Source organism: Punica granatum, chromosome 6 (genome assembly GCF_007655135.1).
Source record: "Punica granatum isolate Tunisia-2019 chromosome 6, ASM765513v2, whole genome shotgun sequence".
NCBI lineage: Eukaryota > Viridiplantae > Streptophyta > Magnoliopsida > Myrtales > Lythraceae > Punica > Punica granatum.
Genome location: NC_045132.1, coordinates 15998250 through 16017405, shown reverse-complemented (window position 1 = coordinate 16017405; position 19156 = coordinate 15998250). Strand labels below are relative to the sequence as shown.

Genomic DNA, 19156 nt, shown 5'->3' with positions numbered 1-19156 from the left:
ACTAATGTAGTTTTCATCTGCACCTGTGTCAAACAGAGCAGTGGCATTAATAAACAGATTATGGTTTATGACTAGCGTGATTTTGATCAACCACCTATTAGGAGAGAGATCCCCTATCATGGTTAAGTTTTCCTGCTGGTCATTTTGATCCAGGGCCAGAGTTTCCTCTGGGTTTTTATCCTGTCTCATGAGAATTTGATCAGAGCTGGCTGAGGGTTTTTGTGCCCCAGTGATGAGCTCTTCCAAATGGCTTATTATGGTGGAGTGTTGTTGCTGCTCAATCTTGAGACAAACAATTTCACTCCTGAGATTATCGATTTCCTTTTGAGCATCAAACGAGGTTTTATGAGCTCGCTTCTGGTCATGCCTTTTAAGGATTTCAGAGAGGTTGTAATTAGGGGTTTTGGTCTCGCTGTCTGCGAGAGTGCCCTACTGCAACTTCTCAAGATATTGTTTTCTCAACAGAGGGTTCTGGATTTGATCCGCTACTTCAAGCAGGAATTCCTGATCTCTTGTTAAGACATTTATGGATTTTTCATCGGACGACCAATCAAGTTTATCAAACTGCAGGCACTCCTCACTGGCAGTTGAGAACTCTGTCTCAGAGTCAAAAGATTCTATCAACAGATTGCAAAATTGGTCTTTTATGTCATCATCAATTTCAAGTTGATGAATCTTTTTGTTGAGGTAGCAATACCTCTGGGTATGGCCAGTTTTCCCGCACTTGAAACACTTAAAAGAGGAGCTGGATTTCATCTCACTCTTACCAGTGGTCTGTGGTTTTGAGGGAATCCTAGGTCTTTTATGAAAATGTTTGGGCTTATGTTTTCTGCTGCAGTCCCCACTGCAGGTTATGGTTTTTTCGACCTTTTTGTCGACCTGAAAAGAGGGATCGAATTGCTGGCAAAAACTGCCAAGCTCTTTCCTGGTCTGGGCCTTTTCTTTTTTCAATTGTTTTTGAAGTTTGTGCTGAGTACACATTCGGATACCTTCCTTATGGATGAAGCTGATGAGCTCTCCAAAACTTAGTTCTCTGTAAGGTATCTGGCCATGATTTATGGATTTGATCTCATTTCGGACTTGTTCTCCTAACAAGGTTGGCAGACCTGCTAAGAATTTTCTTTCCAAAACGGCTGGTTACAATCCTCCCTAGACATGACCCTAGTGAGGAAGGTATCTTTGTACTGTCTGAAGTCAGACAGCCTTTTGCATTTTAGGTTTGACAACAGCTCTAGGTTTTTGTCTTTGAGGTGAGAGGGGTCTCCTACGAAATGTTGGGAGATGGCAAAGACTAGAGTTGCTATGGCGTCAGGGAAGTCTTCGTTGTTAGCATCTCAGATGATCTCACCAGATTCATCTGTTTTGACGCCGGTCAGGATTTCATTTTGTTGAAAGGGCGATAGGTAGTTATCCCACCATCCTTTCAGTTGGCTAGTGAACCCTGCTATAAGCATGTGTGCTATGGCTGGGTCAGACAATCGGGTCTGGGTCTTGTAAGCATTTGACACCATCGTCATTTGCTGCAAGACGCTCAGAATGTTATATTCAGACTGCCCGTCTATGTTCCACTCATAGATGGCATTGGCACTATACCTATTCTGGACAATATTGGGTTTTTCTTCCAAAACTAGGTCTGGTGCACTTATGGTAGTGTAGTAGAGTCTTGCTGAGTTTGTCTGCCTACTATTATTGTTAAAACCAGGTACAGCAGTTGGGTAAGGTATGTGCTAGATCTTGCAGGGAAACACTGTGTGAGGTGGGATTTCTGCCATAAAAGGTATGCCTTAGATCTTGATCTTGAGAGAAGCTGGGTAGGAGATTTCGATACGGTATAGCATCTTCAAACCACTAGGCTATTAGTTCTATTTCACTGTAGAGCTTTCGTCTAGGATTAAGTTTGGAATAAACTAAGGGTAAGGAACTGATATGCAAAAGTATGGAAAGTCTTGATAAATGTTTGAGAGACTGGAAGATTTATTGTTTTCGAAATATGGGAAAAAAAACCTTTGGTTTAAAAGATCAGATTGAAATTTTGAAATGCAAAGAACCACAGAAAGAATTTCCTTTTTTATGGTTGAGTAATTCTTCTGGGTAGGGTTCCAATGTTTTGAGGTGAACTGCACAACCTGTTCAGTTCCATTTTTGGATTGTTTCAAGATTCCTCCGTATCCTTCATCAGAGGCGTCTGTTTCAACAATCTTTTTTGCAGATGGGTCTGCCAAGTGCAAACAAGGCAGAGTTTTGATTTGAAGCTTGATTTGCTTCACAATGTTGGTTTGTTCATCCGTCCATGGTGGAGGAGAATTCTTTAACCTGTTATGGAGGGGTTTGCAAAGCTTACTAAGGCCAGGGTAAAAGTCTACAACATAATTGAGACTACCTAAGAACCTTTGTAGCTGTTTCTTATCATGGATTTGGTCAGGGAACCTATCAGCAAACTGGATGGACCTGTTGATGGGGATTATGGTGCCCCTGCTGATGTTGTGCCCTAGAAATCGAATTTTTGTTTGGAAAAGGCAGACTTTAGTCGGAGACACAATCAAGCCATTTTTTGATGTGATTCTCATAAAATGTTTCACATGTTTGAAATGAGAATCAATGGTTTTGGAAAATATGAGAACATCATCGATGTATACAATTATGAAATCGGAGTATGCACCAAAGATGTCATTCATGATTTTCTGAAATTCAGATGGGGCATTCTTGAGCCCAAATGGCATTACATTCCATTCGTACTGGCCAAACGGAACTGTGAATGCAGTTTTATATTTGTCCTTTTCGGTGATTTGAATTTGCCAAAAACCTGACTTCATGTCGAATTTTGAAAATATTTTTGAATCATGAAGCTTTTGTAGCAAATCTTTTTTGTTAGGTATTGGGTACCTAATCCACCGTAAGGCTTGGTTCAATGGTTTGTAATTGATTACTAACCTGGGGACTCCTCTCTCAAGCTCAGCGTTTTTGTTCACGTAGAAGGCTGAACAACTCCAGGGAGACTTGCTAGGTCTAATCAATTTTTTGTTCAAGAGTTCTTGGATTTCTACTTTGCAGTTTCTCTCCAACTCTTGATTCATCTGAATGGGTCTGGCTTTTGTTGGGATATTTTTCTCATCGAAATCCTTTTCATAAGGTAAATCAATGACATGTTGCTTCCTATCCCATGAAGCATTTGGGGTTTCTCCACAGACTGTCCCCTGGATCAAGCTGTTGAGATTATCGATTTTTTGTCTTAAATCTGGTTTTTGGAGCAGATTCTCGACTTTATGGTATGAAAGTTCATCTTTTACCCAGCCAATTTGCCTCTCAGTTGCCTGTATTATGTCCAGATTCCTGGTTACAGGTTTTGTGACGAAAGGAAAAAGGGTTTTGCTTCCTAAGTACACCGTCTTTATGCCAGAGTTGGTGAAAAGGAAGGGTTTGATGAGCTGAATGAATGGGGTTCCTAGGATGACCTCATTTTTCAAGTTTTGGACAACTAGGAAACCAGTTTTGTATGTTGAATCTTCATTTTTGACTTCTGCTTCCTCAACTTTTCCAGTGACTTTCATTTTGTTGTGGCTAGCAGATCGTAAAGATTCACGTGTTTTTTCACAGTATTTTAATGGGATTAATCCCTCCCTCACACAATTGGCGTCTGCACCTGTATCCAACAGGGCAGTTGCTTCCACCTGGAAGTCATGTACCTTGATTGTAGGTTTTAGGAGGTATTTCTGATGGGTAAATTCATGGTTTTTACTCTCAGGTTTGGGTTCAGAATCATCCAAGGTCTGAACCAGCTTTTCATCGTTTTTTAGAGTTATTACTTCTTTATGCAACTCATTGAGTTTTTGGCGAAGCTCTAACTCTGCTGAACATGAGGATCTAAACCATGGAATATCGTAGGGGATCTTAAAAAATATAAATATAAATATTTTAAAATTTTTATATATTATATATATTACATTTATATTTATATATTTTTGTAAATATAAATATTTATGTTAAATTTGTTTTATTTATATATTTAATATAAATATTTAAATAAAATATTTTTATAAACATATAACAAATATTAATATATAAATAGATTTAAAATTAAAAAATGATAATAAAATTAAACTTTTGGCATAATAACCATATAAAGAAGGTGGTATAATTTTAAAATTACTTTACTTTCCAACCAATTTATTTAATATACAAACGTAACAATCTTAAATTACCTTATGCTTAACCAAATACATAATAACTTACCAAACACAATAATATCATATTTCGTGTATTCAGACATTCGCGAGCTTTCCCTGCAATCTATCATTCCATATAATATGAGATTAAGCGAACTAAATGCCCTCTAAGAGGGGTGGGAATGTGGATTCCAACATCGGTGCAAATGTACATTATAAGTAATTAAATTACCAGGAATCCACCAAACACCCAAAAGGATTTGGTTCGAAGGTCAACACGGCTACGACCACACCTGCAACCCAAGTTAATTCGCAAGGGTTTTTAAAAATGTCCGCGAGGCACAAATGGAATATGTGCTGGTTCACCATCAGGACCGCTGACCATCGATGAACTGATCGGATTAACCAACCAAAGTTAATCGCTTCGATCATTATGTATTGAATATTAGCAAAAGCCTCAGTGACAACTTGACAGTAGTGAAATATCATATAAAATCTCGTAACTGCTTCTGCCAAAAAAACAAGTGACCGTACTTTCTCTCGTAGAAAATAAAATATTATTGACATGAAGAGGAACATATTTACTAGTTATATCATGTGCAGTCGCCTAAATCTTGACACATTCTTCGAACCAATCATTGACTTTATTGAGATAGGCAAACCAATAGCAATCCCCATTTGACGGCTGTATCTGAGAATTTCATCTCGTATTAGATCAAACAAAAATGTTCAGATATTGCTTTGGTTTGCGAGGGACGTGTAATAGAAAATTTTGAAATTTTGCACTCGACCTTTTATCACATCTCTGAACACGTGAAGGGGGTTAAAATTCAAAAAGTACATCTGTGCTTATAATGCAAAATTATCAAGTCAGCTAATTTCTGGGCAAGTTCGGATTCGCGTGGACCAGACCGCTCATTCATGATTCGGGTTCACCGGCTGAACGAAAGAGCGAGCTAACGTTCTGAAAGACACATTGCAGCCATCGAGTATCAATTTATCTTCATCTGGTCTCAACTTTTCGATCCGTACCATTCCATTTTCATTTTATGCACGTGATTGTCACTAAAATTCCCCGACTACGCAACTCCTATAGTGAACAAAAATAGAGACCAGACGCATTTCAATTGAATAATTTTAGGACATACAATCTTTTTGATGATTTTCAAAAATCCCCCAGGAATTTACCTCTCATTCTTGGCTGGGTGGGCAGACGGCAGCCCATGGCAACATCAGCATAGCGAAGGTCACCAACGCGATTTGTTGGCTACAATTGCCTTAAGGCAGCCTGCATCATTTTATTGTGATAGAGAAATGAACAGACAGTCGAAAACAAAGAGTCACACCGAAACACACGGACAAAGGCCGAGCATACCAAGGATCCCCCGACTACAAGTAAAGAAAGGGGGAGCTGCCTAGGCCCCTGGGCTCCTGATCAAAGCCACTGGTTAACCATGCCAGTTACCTTGGCTGCTGACATCCTAGCACCATTACCTCAGATATGTGGGATTACCATGCCAGTTACCTTGGCTGCTGACATCCTAGCACCATTACCTCAGATATGTGGATTGGGCCCGGAGAGGTCTCTAGAGCAGCCATTCAGCTACCACGACCACGCATCTACCATGACCATAACATTGATAGCACCGCAGCCCACAATGTCATACGATCCACAGCACGGTCTATCAGCCCAAGGCGAGTCATCCGATATGGTTATTGTATAAATGTAGTGCGTATTGGCAGAAATCGCATAAAACTCCGAAAAAGGACAAAAATCACCACCAACAAATACAGCATTGAGCTCAACTTCAATGAAACACCACAGAAGGAAACTACATAAAGGCCAAAGATACTTATTTGATCAATCAAATGGTATGTACAGCGCAGAAGAGAGGTCTAGGGGTTGTCGGAAATGACTTCCTCTCTCAATCTATATCTATCTGATTGAAGGAACAAGTTAATAAATTACGTTGCCGATGAGAATGCGAAATCAGAAGCAGCAGAAACCTATATATATTACAATGGTGGGGGGCGACGTGGGGGCCCGCAGCATCGAACAGCTAGCCGCCACCGCTTTTTCTTTGAGGCAACAGACGTATTATACCATAAAGCTTAGCTACAACCCAACTGGCGCCTATACATTTAAAACTGAATCTTCCCTACATGAAATAGCTCAGAGATGCCTTCTTTCTCGAACCACCTTCTCCGTACAAATCATTCCACTGAACAAGCTCGTTCATATTCACCGAGTCTGATGCTACACTAGCACATACCTGCAAAATCATATCGCATTAAGATTTTGCATCAGAAGAGCTCGACAGTAAAACAGATTTCACCAGAAAAACCAGAGCAGCACCCACAAACACATTAATTCCACAAAATAATGAGAACAAAGAAAAAGCTTATCACCTGATCATGAGCACGTTTAAAATCTTCCATCTTCAGAGGGCGAACATCAGAGCTGCTATACAACGAAGGTACAGGTCTGCTATCAGCAAGAGCCAAAGTCCGCTCCTGAAAATTTGTACCCCAACAAAAGCAAAACGTTAATCACATGGAGAGCCCTCAAAAGCAAATGTATGTGCGAAGATACATCTGCGGGCCTTTGGTCAATTTGCCAACAAGTTCATTCATTTCAGCTATGTCCAGCAATATAATAAAGATCATTGAAGAGAAATCATATGAAAACAATACAACCATGTTGTTCTCATGAGATCACGTTTCACCATAAAAGTTCCATAAAATTAGAGTTATCCATAGCACAATCAAACAGAAGCATCATAAATTAATACCAAATACCAATAGCTACATAATGCTAAAAACTGATCCCACCAACCTTTCTTTCCTTCTCCAAAATCTCTCTGATGGGAAAGTGCGCAGCGCTCACACAGAGATTCTGTAGCCAAACAACAACTCTAAATGAGCCCTGAAATTGCCTGCCAGATTTAATGAATATACAATGTCCTAACTTTAGGATTAAGATTACACCTTCAAATCACTCCCTGAATAACCGTCGGTCATGCCTGCAACTGCCTCTAAGTCAACATCTGGGCCCAATTCTTCTTTAGCAAGTATCACCTTAAGAATTTTTTCTCTGTTGAAAGCATCAGGCAAGTTGACCATTAATCTGCAGATGAGAAATCGAGTCAGGCACCATGCAGAGAAGACGAGCATGGATTTTGCAAGTCAAAAGTGACTAGCAATGAAGAAACAAATTATAACTAACAATCATGTAAATAGCAGGCAAAACTAGATTGTACAAATTAGATATTTCCTCTACCTCCTGGGGAACCTCCTTATAACTGCCTCATCAAGATCAAAAGGTCTGTTGGTAGCACCAAGTACCAGTACCCGCTCCTTATCCTTCGTCCGGAGCCCATCCCAGTTAACCATAAACTCATTCTTCATCTTACGCATAGCCTCATGCTCTCCAGGATTTTCACGTCTTCCAAGCATGCTATCAACCTAACAGCAAAAGAAGATTATAATAAGATTAATGCTCTAAACTACTTCACTTCAGTGAGGAAAGCATAACTCAGAAAAATCCAATACCTCATCAATAAAAATAACACTGGGAGCGATTTTACTAGCAAGAGAGAACACCGCCTTCACATATTTTTCGCCTTCACCAAACCACTGCACGAAATTGACAGATGTATTGAGAGAAGATGATCATGATTAAAGCCCCTGTTTAGATATATCAACATATTGAAGCAACAAAATTCTTGGGTACCTTTGAAGTGATGCTTGACATGGATATGTTAATGAAGTTGGCGCCAGCCTCAGTAGCAACAGCCTTGGCAAGCATTGTTTTTCCTGTCCCAGGAGGTCCGAATAGAAGGATTCCCTTGCATGGCTGCAAAAGAAATCAAGATAATTCAGTAATAGATAAGACTTAACTTGTTTATGTAACAAGTAGAAGATAAAGCCCAGAAAAGAAGGAAAACCTTAGTAAGCTGTCCTTTGCTAAACAACTCGGGCCTTTGAAGAGGAAGCATAACCAACTCCTTCAGAGTATCCTTCACGTTTTCTAGAGCTCCAATATCATCAAAACTAACACCAATATCGGTAGGTGGGATGACATCCGTGAGAAGTTTCTTCTCAAATTCATTTTCAGTAACAACATCCTGTGAACTCCTCAATGTTAAATCCAACATATCTAACAGTTAATGTCAAGATGCATGTTGAGTCATAAACCAATAAATACTAACCTTCAAGGACTTCTTTGAACTCTTGCTTTCACTTTGTATTCCATGAAGGATATTTACTCCATACTTGATGCTGAAACACAATCAAGACAGTTTATCAGTAAGAGAATTGAGTTTCCCTATATTCATCTATTCCACATATTCTACTTGAATCATATGTTGCAGAGATGTGTCATTAATACCTTTCACAAGAAATGACCAGTTTGGCATCTAGGACAGAGGCTTCAGAAGTAGACATGAACTGGTGGCTCACAGCCCAGCCAACTATTTTCTCCACACCTAATATATAATACAAAAAGGAAGAATGGCATTGGTAATTCACCAACGGGAGATAAATTAGAAAATTAAATACGCTTGAATTGAATATACTCACTTTCACTTGTTAGATTTTGATCCTTGATACTCAGAGTATCCAGGTCGGGACTTTCCAGCCCATTTCGGTTCAGAATCTAGAGAACATAAAATCAGATAAATTGATTAGCAATAGCAAACAGCCATACCACGCTAGAAACTGAACAAGAAAACATAAAGCAAGACCAAAAAAAAAAAAAACCTATAAACCAAAAACTAAAAACTAGTATTGCACAACAGAGACAGACAAACACGGTCAGAGAGGGAGGGGGGTAGAAAGAGACAGTTTTAAGAGGAAAAAAGAAGGCATATTAGGCAATAGATGATGACGAAACAAAATAAGCCAACACATAAAGTGAAAACACCTATCTCCAGGAGAAGTTACTAACAAGTCGCCCTATAGCATGCTCAGAATAAAATTATACATGAATAGCACTTCTATGATACTGACCGAGCGAATGCTAGCAATGTTAGATTGTGCTCTTAAAGTTTCAATATCACGCTCCAAACGCTGCTTCCAGTCCAAAAGTAAAGCTTCATCCTGCAATAACCATCATCTATGTTAGATTTTCCTGAGGAAAACCGCATGAAGTTAATTTGGCATTAAAAGGTAGTTCAGCTCCATACCTGAGGCAACTGGATTGTCACCTTATTTGGGAAAAGCTTAGACAGTTGCTTCATCCCTTTGGGGTTGTCCTTTCCCCTTTCATGCAGCCTCCCAAAGTTTTCCTAGAACAGAACCAACGTTAAGGCATCCAACAAATTTTTATGGGTATAAATCAAGTCAACCACAATAACTTGCCAAGCTCAAAGTTTTTTATTCTATCTATATTCATCAATGCCTCCTTTAAAGCATGCAACTGGAAGTAACTTACTTTAATTGAAGGGGTAAAAGGCTGGTGGAAAAGGTCAGACACCAGCAATAAGAACTGGAGATAAGCTAGTATTCAACCAAGTAAGCAGTAGGCCTGATTTTACTTGGATGGAGATATTGTGCATAAGATGATCGAAATTCAGAACATCAAGAAAGAGATCTGTATTTGTTGTAGAATAAGGTATGTATTAAAACCCTAAAAAAAAATGCTCATAATCCCAAAAAGTAACCCAACGTCTTCTAAATTTCTCATAGTACCAAGCAATAAAGTTTTCATTCACCATAATCTCCAGCTTTAAGCCCCATCTAAGATTCTAAAGGCCCATCAATTCGAACAGACGTGAAGATAGCATTCAAATAGTTAGAAGTAAAATCTTTGGAATGCCTTTTGCAGTGAAGAAGTAATGTCACCCAAGAGAGGCTTGATTATGATGCTTCTATGAGAAAATATAAGAAATAGGATTATCTTGTTCAAAATGCTCTAATTACTATAATCACAAGGTTCAGATACCAGACTGCGGATAACAAAAGTTGAAGAAGAAAGTCTAGCAAGACAAAGCATGTGTCTGGCATTACCGGAAATGCAAGATCTAACAATGCAGTGGGATTGCCTCCAAATTTCGTGAACAAAAGGCCACCAGTATGAGACTGAAAATAAAAAGGTAAAATTGTCAAATAAGCCAGAAAAGTTTGCTGCACAGCAACTGCTTAAATTGTCTGAGATTAAATACTTATTACTTGCTCACCTTTTCTTTGCGACTGTCCATCTGAGTATGAGACCCAATTACGACAACATTCTCTGGTAAATTTTCAAGTTTGCTCCGCAATGCATGACTCACGTCTTGGTTCCCAACAATAGTCTTCTCCATGTCTTTCACAAACAATATTAAGGGACAGCTTTTACTTGCATTTAAGGCAACCTAAAAGTTTTTGAGATACAAGATTAGCATAAAAGTGCCACAAGCACGAGAAAACAGGATAAGACCTTTTTCATGTGAAATCAACACAGCCTTTACCTCAAAAATTTCATCAAGTGCTAGACTATCTGCTTCTTCCCCTCCAGCATTCTCCAAACAAAGTGAATTCGCTATCAAATTGAAAAAAGCATAAGATATGAAGATGAACAAAAAAACCGATCCATTATTTCTAAGCACAAAAGAATCAAAGACCAAGCAAATTACCAGAGCAGAAGAAACCATACTCCTTTTCACAACGACCACCAAGATTATTACCATCAAGAATTGGCTTATCAAATCTGACACCAATTTTGGCTGATCCATTATCGTTTTCTTCAAAAGGGAGCACTACTTTGCCTCGAGAACCATCTGGTGGGCCCCTGTCCAATAGTAACAAGACACTTAAGTATTAAAGAATTATGACAATTTCATCAGAAATTAAAACATGAAAAACCCAGATATAACAGAATGGCACATTCTATCAGCATCAATTGATAAACTGTAGAGACCAGTCCACCAACACCATCATGGTACTCTTTGAGCATGGAGTTGGAAACTATGATTCAAAACCTTCAGCAAAAGTAAGATATGACTTTCATAAGTCAATGAAATCTTGGAGAATTACCTCAAAGGCTGCAAAATGGATAGCCCAGAAGATGTTGTTCCAAGGTATCTGACTCTATCCCCTGCCAAGATCAGCAAGTTACATAGTTACCATCCATCTATTTATTGCAGATAAGATTTAACACTGCAGCCATAGGATAAGCCAAATCATCACCTTTATCTTCTCCTTATATAATAAGCAAAAGATATCATATTCAAAAAGATGTAGTAAAACAAAACATACCTTTCTTAAACTTGTAGTTTTTGGATGTTGCAGTCGAAGTTTCCTGCTTTGGCTGAGCTTGGGAGCTCATGGTTGAACCACCAGTTATATCTGCCTCAACACTAGAGGTTGGTTTTTTATGCTGCATTGCAGCAGTCCGCGAAGAACGCTTTGTGAAAACAGATCTTTCAGGCTTCATACTCTCTCTCACAGTATCCACATCTTTTGTGACTGGACCCTGAAAGTGGCCAAAACAATGCACACAAACCTAAGGACATTCCATGTCGATGCAGGAAGCTAGAGGAAGTTCTAGAAATAAAAAGGTGCTTATAAGTCAGAAGCAAAGAAGAGACTTCAGAAAATGCATACCCCAGGAAGTAGAAGAGAATCAACAATTAATAGTCTAGCACCAAAATGTTTTGCCAGTGCCTTTGTCAGCGTCTCCTGATATATTTCAGAGCCTGCAAATCAATGCAGAAAACAGTCACGTTAACAGTTGTATAGAAGATATGCGCCCAATTGCAAGACAACGGAATGCAACTTTTACCTGCAGGACCCGATAACAATATGCGTGGAGAAACAGTTGGGAGGTCTGCAGTGTACTTCACAAATTTATTGCACTTCAAGCGTATAAAGGTCGAAGCAATCAACACATTCTTAGTTGAATCGCTGCATGAGTTGAAACATTTAAAATGTGAATGGATTGTGGCAATCATTGGGGGGGAAAAAGAAAAGTTACCGAATAAGCTTCAAAGGCAAACGGGTACAAGGTTAATATAAACATTTAGTCTTAATGAGCTGTAGAAAAAGATAAAAATTCAGAAGCCTCCACATATTATACTGTCAAACTTCAGGACACATTTTAAGGAAAGTTTATTACAGAAATTTCACGCTTACAATTTTCAGTTTAAAATCATCTACATCATCTTGGATAACAAATGTACAACCAATATTCCCTGCACACATCATAGGAAACCGTGCTGGCCATCTAAAACATAATTCTTGAAGGTCAATTCCAATGTGTATCTTAAATTGGGGGAGAGAGAACGGAGGACTTTTGGTTGACTTAATTTCCCATGTGTTTAACCATTTAGGCTTCTATCTCTAGTGTGCGACCAGCCCAGTGAAGTTCAGGTCTCTGCTTGCCTATCTACAAAGCGGCGTAACAAATATCTCTAGTCAACATTGCCCGCTTAATCTTGCTGCCTCCCTCTGACTGGCGTTGCTCTTAGACTCTGTTAAAATTTGAGCAGTTCAACCCATCTAATCTTATATCACTAAAGGACGGTTCAATTTAATTTTGGGAAATAAGACTAGGAAAAGTTTTAAAAGATAACTTTAAATGCGCCATTTACTTATTAAAAACAAAGGGCAAGATGTCAGCACATCAACGGCTCCTGCAGAGACAGCTCACAACCCTAAGCTTGAGCTTAAATACCTTATCATCCTATTTTTATGAATTTTGCAAAAGGGAAAGTGAAAGTTGAAACAAAGATTAAATAAACCCAGATCATGAGACTTTTCACCAACAGTTATGAATGAGAGTAAAGAAATCAGCACCTTAAGAAATAGGGGAAACTTTCAAACGAAACTTCAATCTTGTCAGGATCAATAATTGATTGCTCTAGGCTGTCCTTCAATGCCTTCTGCCAATCAGCTAACGGGTCAGATGGGCTGCCGTCTTTCTTAAGTTCTCTTCTGGAACGTCTCTCTTCAAATCCTCTAGAAATACTGCGACTAAACTCAAGAGCAGGGAAATTTCCCATTTTCCCATACAATGGCGGAAATTCATAGCTTGATCCAGGAAGCTTTCCATCTACAACATCCTTATTAGTATCCAAACCTTCATTTATATTTTCATCAGATGTAGCAGCAGTTTTACCCCTAGGAGAAACCCCAGAAGCATCATCATTGTTAGGGTTATCTCTCATGTCCACATCTGCAATATGATCATCTGACATACCACATACAGATGGTACAATGGGAACTTCCGAATTAACTGCACCACCTTTAGTAGGTGGAGGAAGGAGGGAAAATTCCTTCTGTAGATTCGATAACGATGCTAATATTGAAGCACCTGTGACAGCTGAAGGATCTCCTGTCCTCGACTCAATGTGAATCCCCTTTATAGGGTCACTTTGAGTTTCCAAGATACTTACGGAAGAAATTGCTGGGTCAGCCAAACTTTCATTGTCAAGCTGCTGAAAAACCTATAAATGCATTAAGGAATTGTTCCAACAGTACAATAATTGTCAACCATCTTCAAGAATTTCAAAAGCATGCAATTTGGGAAATAAAAAGAGCAAATTCCTTCATGTTATTCCCAGTTTAAATTTTCCCAGTAGTTCCTATATCAATGAATAACAGGTAACTAGAACAGCAGTAAATGAAACGCTAGCCAATGCCAAAAAGAAAAGGATACGTAAGCATGGTTGCCTGTAGAACTGAAAACCACCTCATCACCTCCGCACAGAGGAACACTAGTGTTCTGCAGGTAAGTCTTTCCATTTACTTGGACAGCACCTTTCCCAGTAATTTCAAGCGTTGTTGCCGATGACCCATCAAGCTGCAAAGAAAATTAACATTTAAAAGAAGATCACAGGCCACCAGTTGCAACTCAGAGGGAAGTTTTCAATTTAATCAAGGCCATATTAGACAGATAAGTCCAGACTGCATTACTGTAATTGTACCTCAACATGCTTCAGCTTGCACAATGTTGTGCCAATCGATGGATCTTCCAAACACAAGTTGCATCGACGACTTTGACCAACAGTGAAAAGACTACCTCGCATCACCATGTGAGGATTCTGAAAGAACATAAAATGCATGAGCAAGAAAATGAAATAACAACTTAATAGGACTACAATGGCATCTATCCTTTACATGTTGGTAAACGAACTCAACCAGCTTTTCTGTTTCCGTGTAGTACAAAAGTATGTGGAGAAGCATCCCTAAAATCTCATACATATACTAGACGAAGAAACAGTTGGGCGAGAGGCACAAGGGAAATAATACATAGGCACATCTTTGCTTTCTATAACACCAACACCAACACAAACAAGGCAATTATACATATAGGCAAACGGTAGCAGTTTAACCACATCAAAAAAAAAAAAACCCTAACCCGGCATAAATTGGCAAGCTCTGGGTGGAAAAATTATACCAACTTCTAACATTGGGCTAACCTCGAGTGCTATTGCAAAGGACCAAGAACACTGTTCTTTTAAAAATGCCAAAACTGTGCATCATGACCAAACTTTTCTAAAGAAATGCCAGCAGGCATATATTTAATGGGATCCGGCAAGTAATGCAATCACTGAAAAACAATGAAATTCCATCAAATGATCTGACCATAAAAATATCGATTTGTGTAAAATGCCTTGTGATTCACGTATGTTGCAACTGATCTGCTAGAAGCATGCATAGCCTACACAGAAACATGAAAATCTGATCTATGAAAAGGCTGAAACAACAGGATTTCTCTTGATTGATACATTGATGGAAAGGATAATGGAAAGGTTCAAGATAATAAGATTGGCCCATCCAACCAGTATGGCCAAATTAAAGCCCAATATTGACGGCAGGGGGGTAAGCAAATTGTTTCTGCAATGAATGGAAGCCAGAGGTTTATGTAATCCGGAAATGGCAACAGCTCATCCAAGCAGCAGTTGTACTTTCACTGTGCCCATTGTGTGGGATATCTTAATGACTGGATAAGTGAATATACAAGTCATAACTCCTGCATTTTTATGCATGCTTGCTAATTAAATGCTCAACACAGTGATTCTTTGCTGGAACTTGGATAAGAGACACATTTTCCTCTCTGTCTCTCCATTTCACGACAGCTAGCAATACGATGTGCAATTTGGTGCAGGTTTTGCCAGTGGATTCTCAGTTGATAACTGGAGTATTATTAACTCTCTCACCATTTATTCATCAGTAGCATATTCTGAACATGTGATAAAAACATCACAAGGGAAAGCAAAACAACCCCATTTCACACATGCCAAACACCCATAATGGGGCTAGGCAGTTCAAACACAAAGTTGTGTTCATAAGGGTGGTAAAATATCTCAGTCTCCCCTATTACAAGTTCTAAGTATGCAGTTACAAGATCCAACTGTCAACAAGCTCCTTAATCAGATAGTTTTAAACACTGTAGAGGGATGGTGCTTAGCACTAGTGGAAAGCACTTCAAATTTGCTGGAATACTTGTTGTTCCTTTCCTTGATTCCAAGTGAAGTGTTAATGAGGCTAGAAGACACCTAGACACAGGCATGCTACTTTCTATTGCATGCTGTGTACATAGGGAAAAAATGCAGTTCATAGATCCAATATTTTCAGCTCTTCAACATTGCTATGCTATAAAACAGTCGCCAGGAATTCTCCAATCAATAGAACAGCAGGAGCACGCCTTTGTAGCCAAAACATTTTAGCAGCTATTTGAGCATTATATTGACTAATGGGCCAACAAACCAACAAGATAAAATCCCACCTCTATCTACTTCACAATCTTAAACCAATGAATGAGATGTAACTGTGGAAGACAGCTTATGAGCTTTTCACTTCTTTACCAGTGGCAAAAAAAACATTAGGCGGAGCAAGACCACAAAGTAAGAGAACAAAAACACACCTGACTACACTGGGAAAGAAGTTGTCCCCAAGCAGCAGCCTTTGAGTTCTGCTTTGTCAGCTTTGACGGCCGTTTCTTCTGAGAACTCGATTTCTCAGCATTCCCTGCAATTAAACCCCTATAATGTCACCAACTTAAAGAACCACAACAAACCCACCACAAAAGCCAACAACTGATCTACCACTCTTCAAGCAGAGAATGGAATAATCAACTGCATGCCACCAACTACTGATGTTGAGTCAGCTCCTATGCCGCTGGCTATGCCCTGCCCAGTCCCTTTGGAATTCCTACCCTTTTCTCCCCTCCACTTCCCTCCATTTACTCTTTTTCTTTTGGATAAGTAAAGGAAGTGTTTTAAGTCTCTACATAGCTTGTATATTCCTCATACAGTAATGATCACTATATGCAGCCGGTGTACTTCAGAGTTCAGTAAAAGGGTGCAATTCTTTTCCATTTGTACGTAGCTGGCATGTCATCCTACTAAACCCTTGAGCACAGGAGGAATAGAGATCGAACCTGAAGGCTGGGGCACGGCAAGCGCCCCACTTTCCATGGGAGAATCGGACGATTTGTCCGCTTCGCATGCATCAACGGTCTTGGCAGCATCGGCACTCATCGGATCAGAGGACTGAAGCTCAGACTCCCGCGATTCAACCTCAGGCTCGGGCTCCTTGTCCACAGACCGACTCTCAACGGGCAAATCGGCGTTCGAACCCTCCTCCGTCTGATAAGCCCAAGGACCAAAATTCAATCAATCAAAGCAGACAAACAGACATAACAAATCTGACAAATCTGAGAAGACCCAAAATAAAGGGGGTCACAAGATAGGGTTTTGCAAGCAAGACAGCAGGCAAGCAAGCAAGAAATCGAATCAAGGACTCGTATCGAATCAAGAAAGGGGATACCTTTACCTTGGACCGTTTGGTCTGAGAGGGCGGAGGAGAGGAGGCGGCGGGGGAAGAGAGGGAGCGCTTGTTGGCGCTGCGGCGGGTCTCGACCATGGTGCTGGCGGTGATTGGCGATTGGGATTCCTCCTTCCTCGCTCTCGCTGCTTTGCTTCGTTCGTGATTCTGATCCGACCGAACAACGAAGAAGGTTTTTGTTGCAGAGTAGAGAGAGAAAGAGAGGGTTGGGTGTATGATTGCGGGAGATGGGTTACGAAAAGGTTCCTGTATTCTCTTCCTTGCTCCCTCGGTATATAATAGATATATATACACACATATATCATACATCTTTTTAAATTAATATTTCGTTTATTTTATTCTTATTTCTATTTCTATGCATATACACAAATATATTTATAGATATAGATGTATAATATTTTATAATATAATTTTTCCACTAATAGTTATATAATCTCACAATTTAAAAAGTGATTTTTAAAATTTTGAATTACTTTTTTAGTTAAAATAGGTAGAGTAAGAGAAGCCGTTTCTTTCTTCTTCTTCTTTATTCATCGAAAGATGAATAGATTAATTATATAATTAAGATAAATTTATTAAATAAAAGAAAACGAACCACAATCGTAAGAATATGGAATTCAATTCGTATTCTCCCAACGACACTTGAAAACATTGATATATTTATATAGAATATATATAGATATAGATATATATTGTTAAAGTTATTATATCATAAAATTCCCCAATATGCCATTATTTTCATGTAAAGAGGGATAGGCATGGTGAATCTCTTTGCCGTATCTCGTAATAATCTTGCCATTCTAACTCGTATTTCGTATCTCGTGTAGTATATCCATTTCCGCATTTACCTTCCATGGACTTCATATGTCAAACAGTTATGACCGACATAGCATTTCTTATTATGTAATTTCGACACTTGCTTTCTACGGACTTACTACCTGACTATGACCGACTTAGTATTTTTTACCTTGAATATTGTATCAATGCCAGCACTTACTTTCCCTAGACTTATTATCTTATATACTGCATCAATTGCCACGCTTACTTTCCATGGACTCATTGAGTGAATGACCCTAATTTAATATGTGAATGTGGGGGAGACCATGGTTGTTAGCATCATGATTCTACGACCCGAGGACTGGGTATCGATTCTTATTTCAATGGAGGGATTGAAAACGCTGAATTGAAATGAGATCGCAAGTCGGGTTGGTGAATCGTAGGATCAATTCGATCCGGACGATCCTACGATTCAGCCCAAAGCTCGCAAAATTGCCTGGCCCATTCACTAAGTCGGGTCGAATTTCTTTTCTCCCCTTTCTCTTCTCTGATCAAAATTGCTTCTCTGATCGAAATCGAACGAAAAACAGCTGTCTTCTGCCCTAATTTCTCCTTTGTTTTTCTCGTGCTTTTCCCCTATTGCAGTCCTCATCCTTTCTTCTCATCCTTTCGTTCTCTTTTCTTCTCAAGAGCTGCAAACTTAGAGCTACTGTGGAGGGATTCGGGGATGCTGTGTTCGATTGAGCAGCGAGTTGACATACTTGTATAGGGTTAATTGGGGTTACTATGTCTGCTAATTTGAAGCTGATGTCGGATTGCCCTTTTTCTCTAGGTTCGAGCTACTCTGGTTCGGTCGTGGAGGCGCATGGCTTGGCCTCAGGTTGCTGAGGTGAGTGGATGTTGCTTCTATGTGCTGCATGTGTGTTGTTTTGTGCTGCTTCTCTTTGTTGTTTGGTCTATGTTGTTTTGTGGTGCTTCTATGTGTTGTTTGTGTCTATGTTGTTCGGTCTACTAAGGATTGCCTATTGTTCCGTGCTGCTTCTATATGCTATGTTTGTGCTGAGTTTGGGTTGCATTGCAACTTGTATCAGAGATGACTTCTGCAAGTGGATTTGGGAGTACATCGGCTAGCAATATTGGAGTGGCCAAAACTAGAAAAAATGCTAGTGGACTTAGAGATGATCAGGCATGGTCACACGACTATGGAGTTCTAAGAGAGAGCAAAATATGAGATTGACTTTTATTGAACTTGAATGAACAAGGATCTTTTGTGCTAAGAAAAATATGAAGTGTGCATTGTAAGATTAATATTTAATCTAATAGCAATAAATTACGTAGCGGAATAAACTGACCTCTAGCCATTGCCTTGATGACGTCGATGATTTTCCACGTGTCTCACAATAGACCTGCAAATAATACTGAGAGTTTCTTCTAACTCCTAACCT

At 39.3% G+C, this 19156-nt stretch overlaps 1 protein-coding gene across 2 annotated transcripts; it reads right to left on the bottom strand.

Annotated features, from left to right (window-relative positions):
- Window positions 1-5970: 5970 nt before the first annotated feature.
- Window positions 5971-17199, bottom strand: LOC116210721. 2 transcript variants are annotated; one of them, XM_031544737.1, is made up of 27 exons: window positions 16917-17199; window positions 16528-16735; window positions 16012-16115; window positions 14069-14185; window positions 13801-13944; window positions 12939-13588; window positions 11926-12047; window positions 11748-11839; window positions 11400-11616; window positions 11178-11238; window positions 10778-10932; window positions 10613-10683; window positions 10343-10516; window positions 10173-10244; window positions 9350-9451; window positions 9174-9263; window positions 8745-8820; window positions 8554-8650; window positions 8375-8444; window positions 8111-8290; window positions 7897-8019; window positions 7716-7799; window positions 7444-7628; window positions 7152-7290; window positions 7000-7059; window positions 6573-6677; window positions 5971-6436 (listed from the first exon to the last, which is right to left on the bottom strand). In XM_031544737.1, exons 1-27 carry the CDS (start codon window positions 17010-17012, stop codon window positions 6323-6325), a joined length of 3708 nt encoding a protein of 1235 aa, XP_031400597.1. In that variant the 5' UTR covers window positions 17013-17199; the 3' UTR covers window positions 5971-6322. The 2 variants fall into 2 exon arrangements, with proteins under 2 accessions (XP_031400597.1, XP_031400598.1); XM_031544738.1 differs by having other exon boundaries at window positions 16923-17199.
- Between the last annotated feature and the right edge of the window lie 1957 nt (window positions 17200-19156).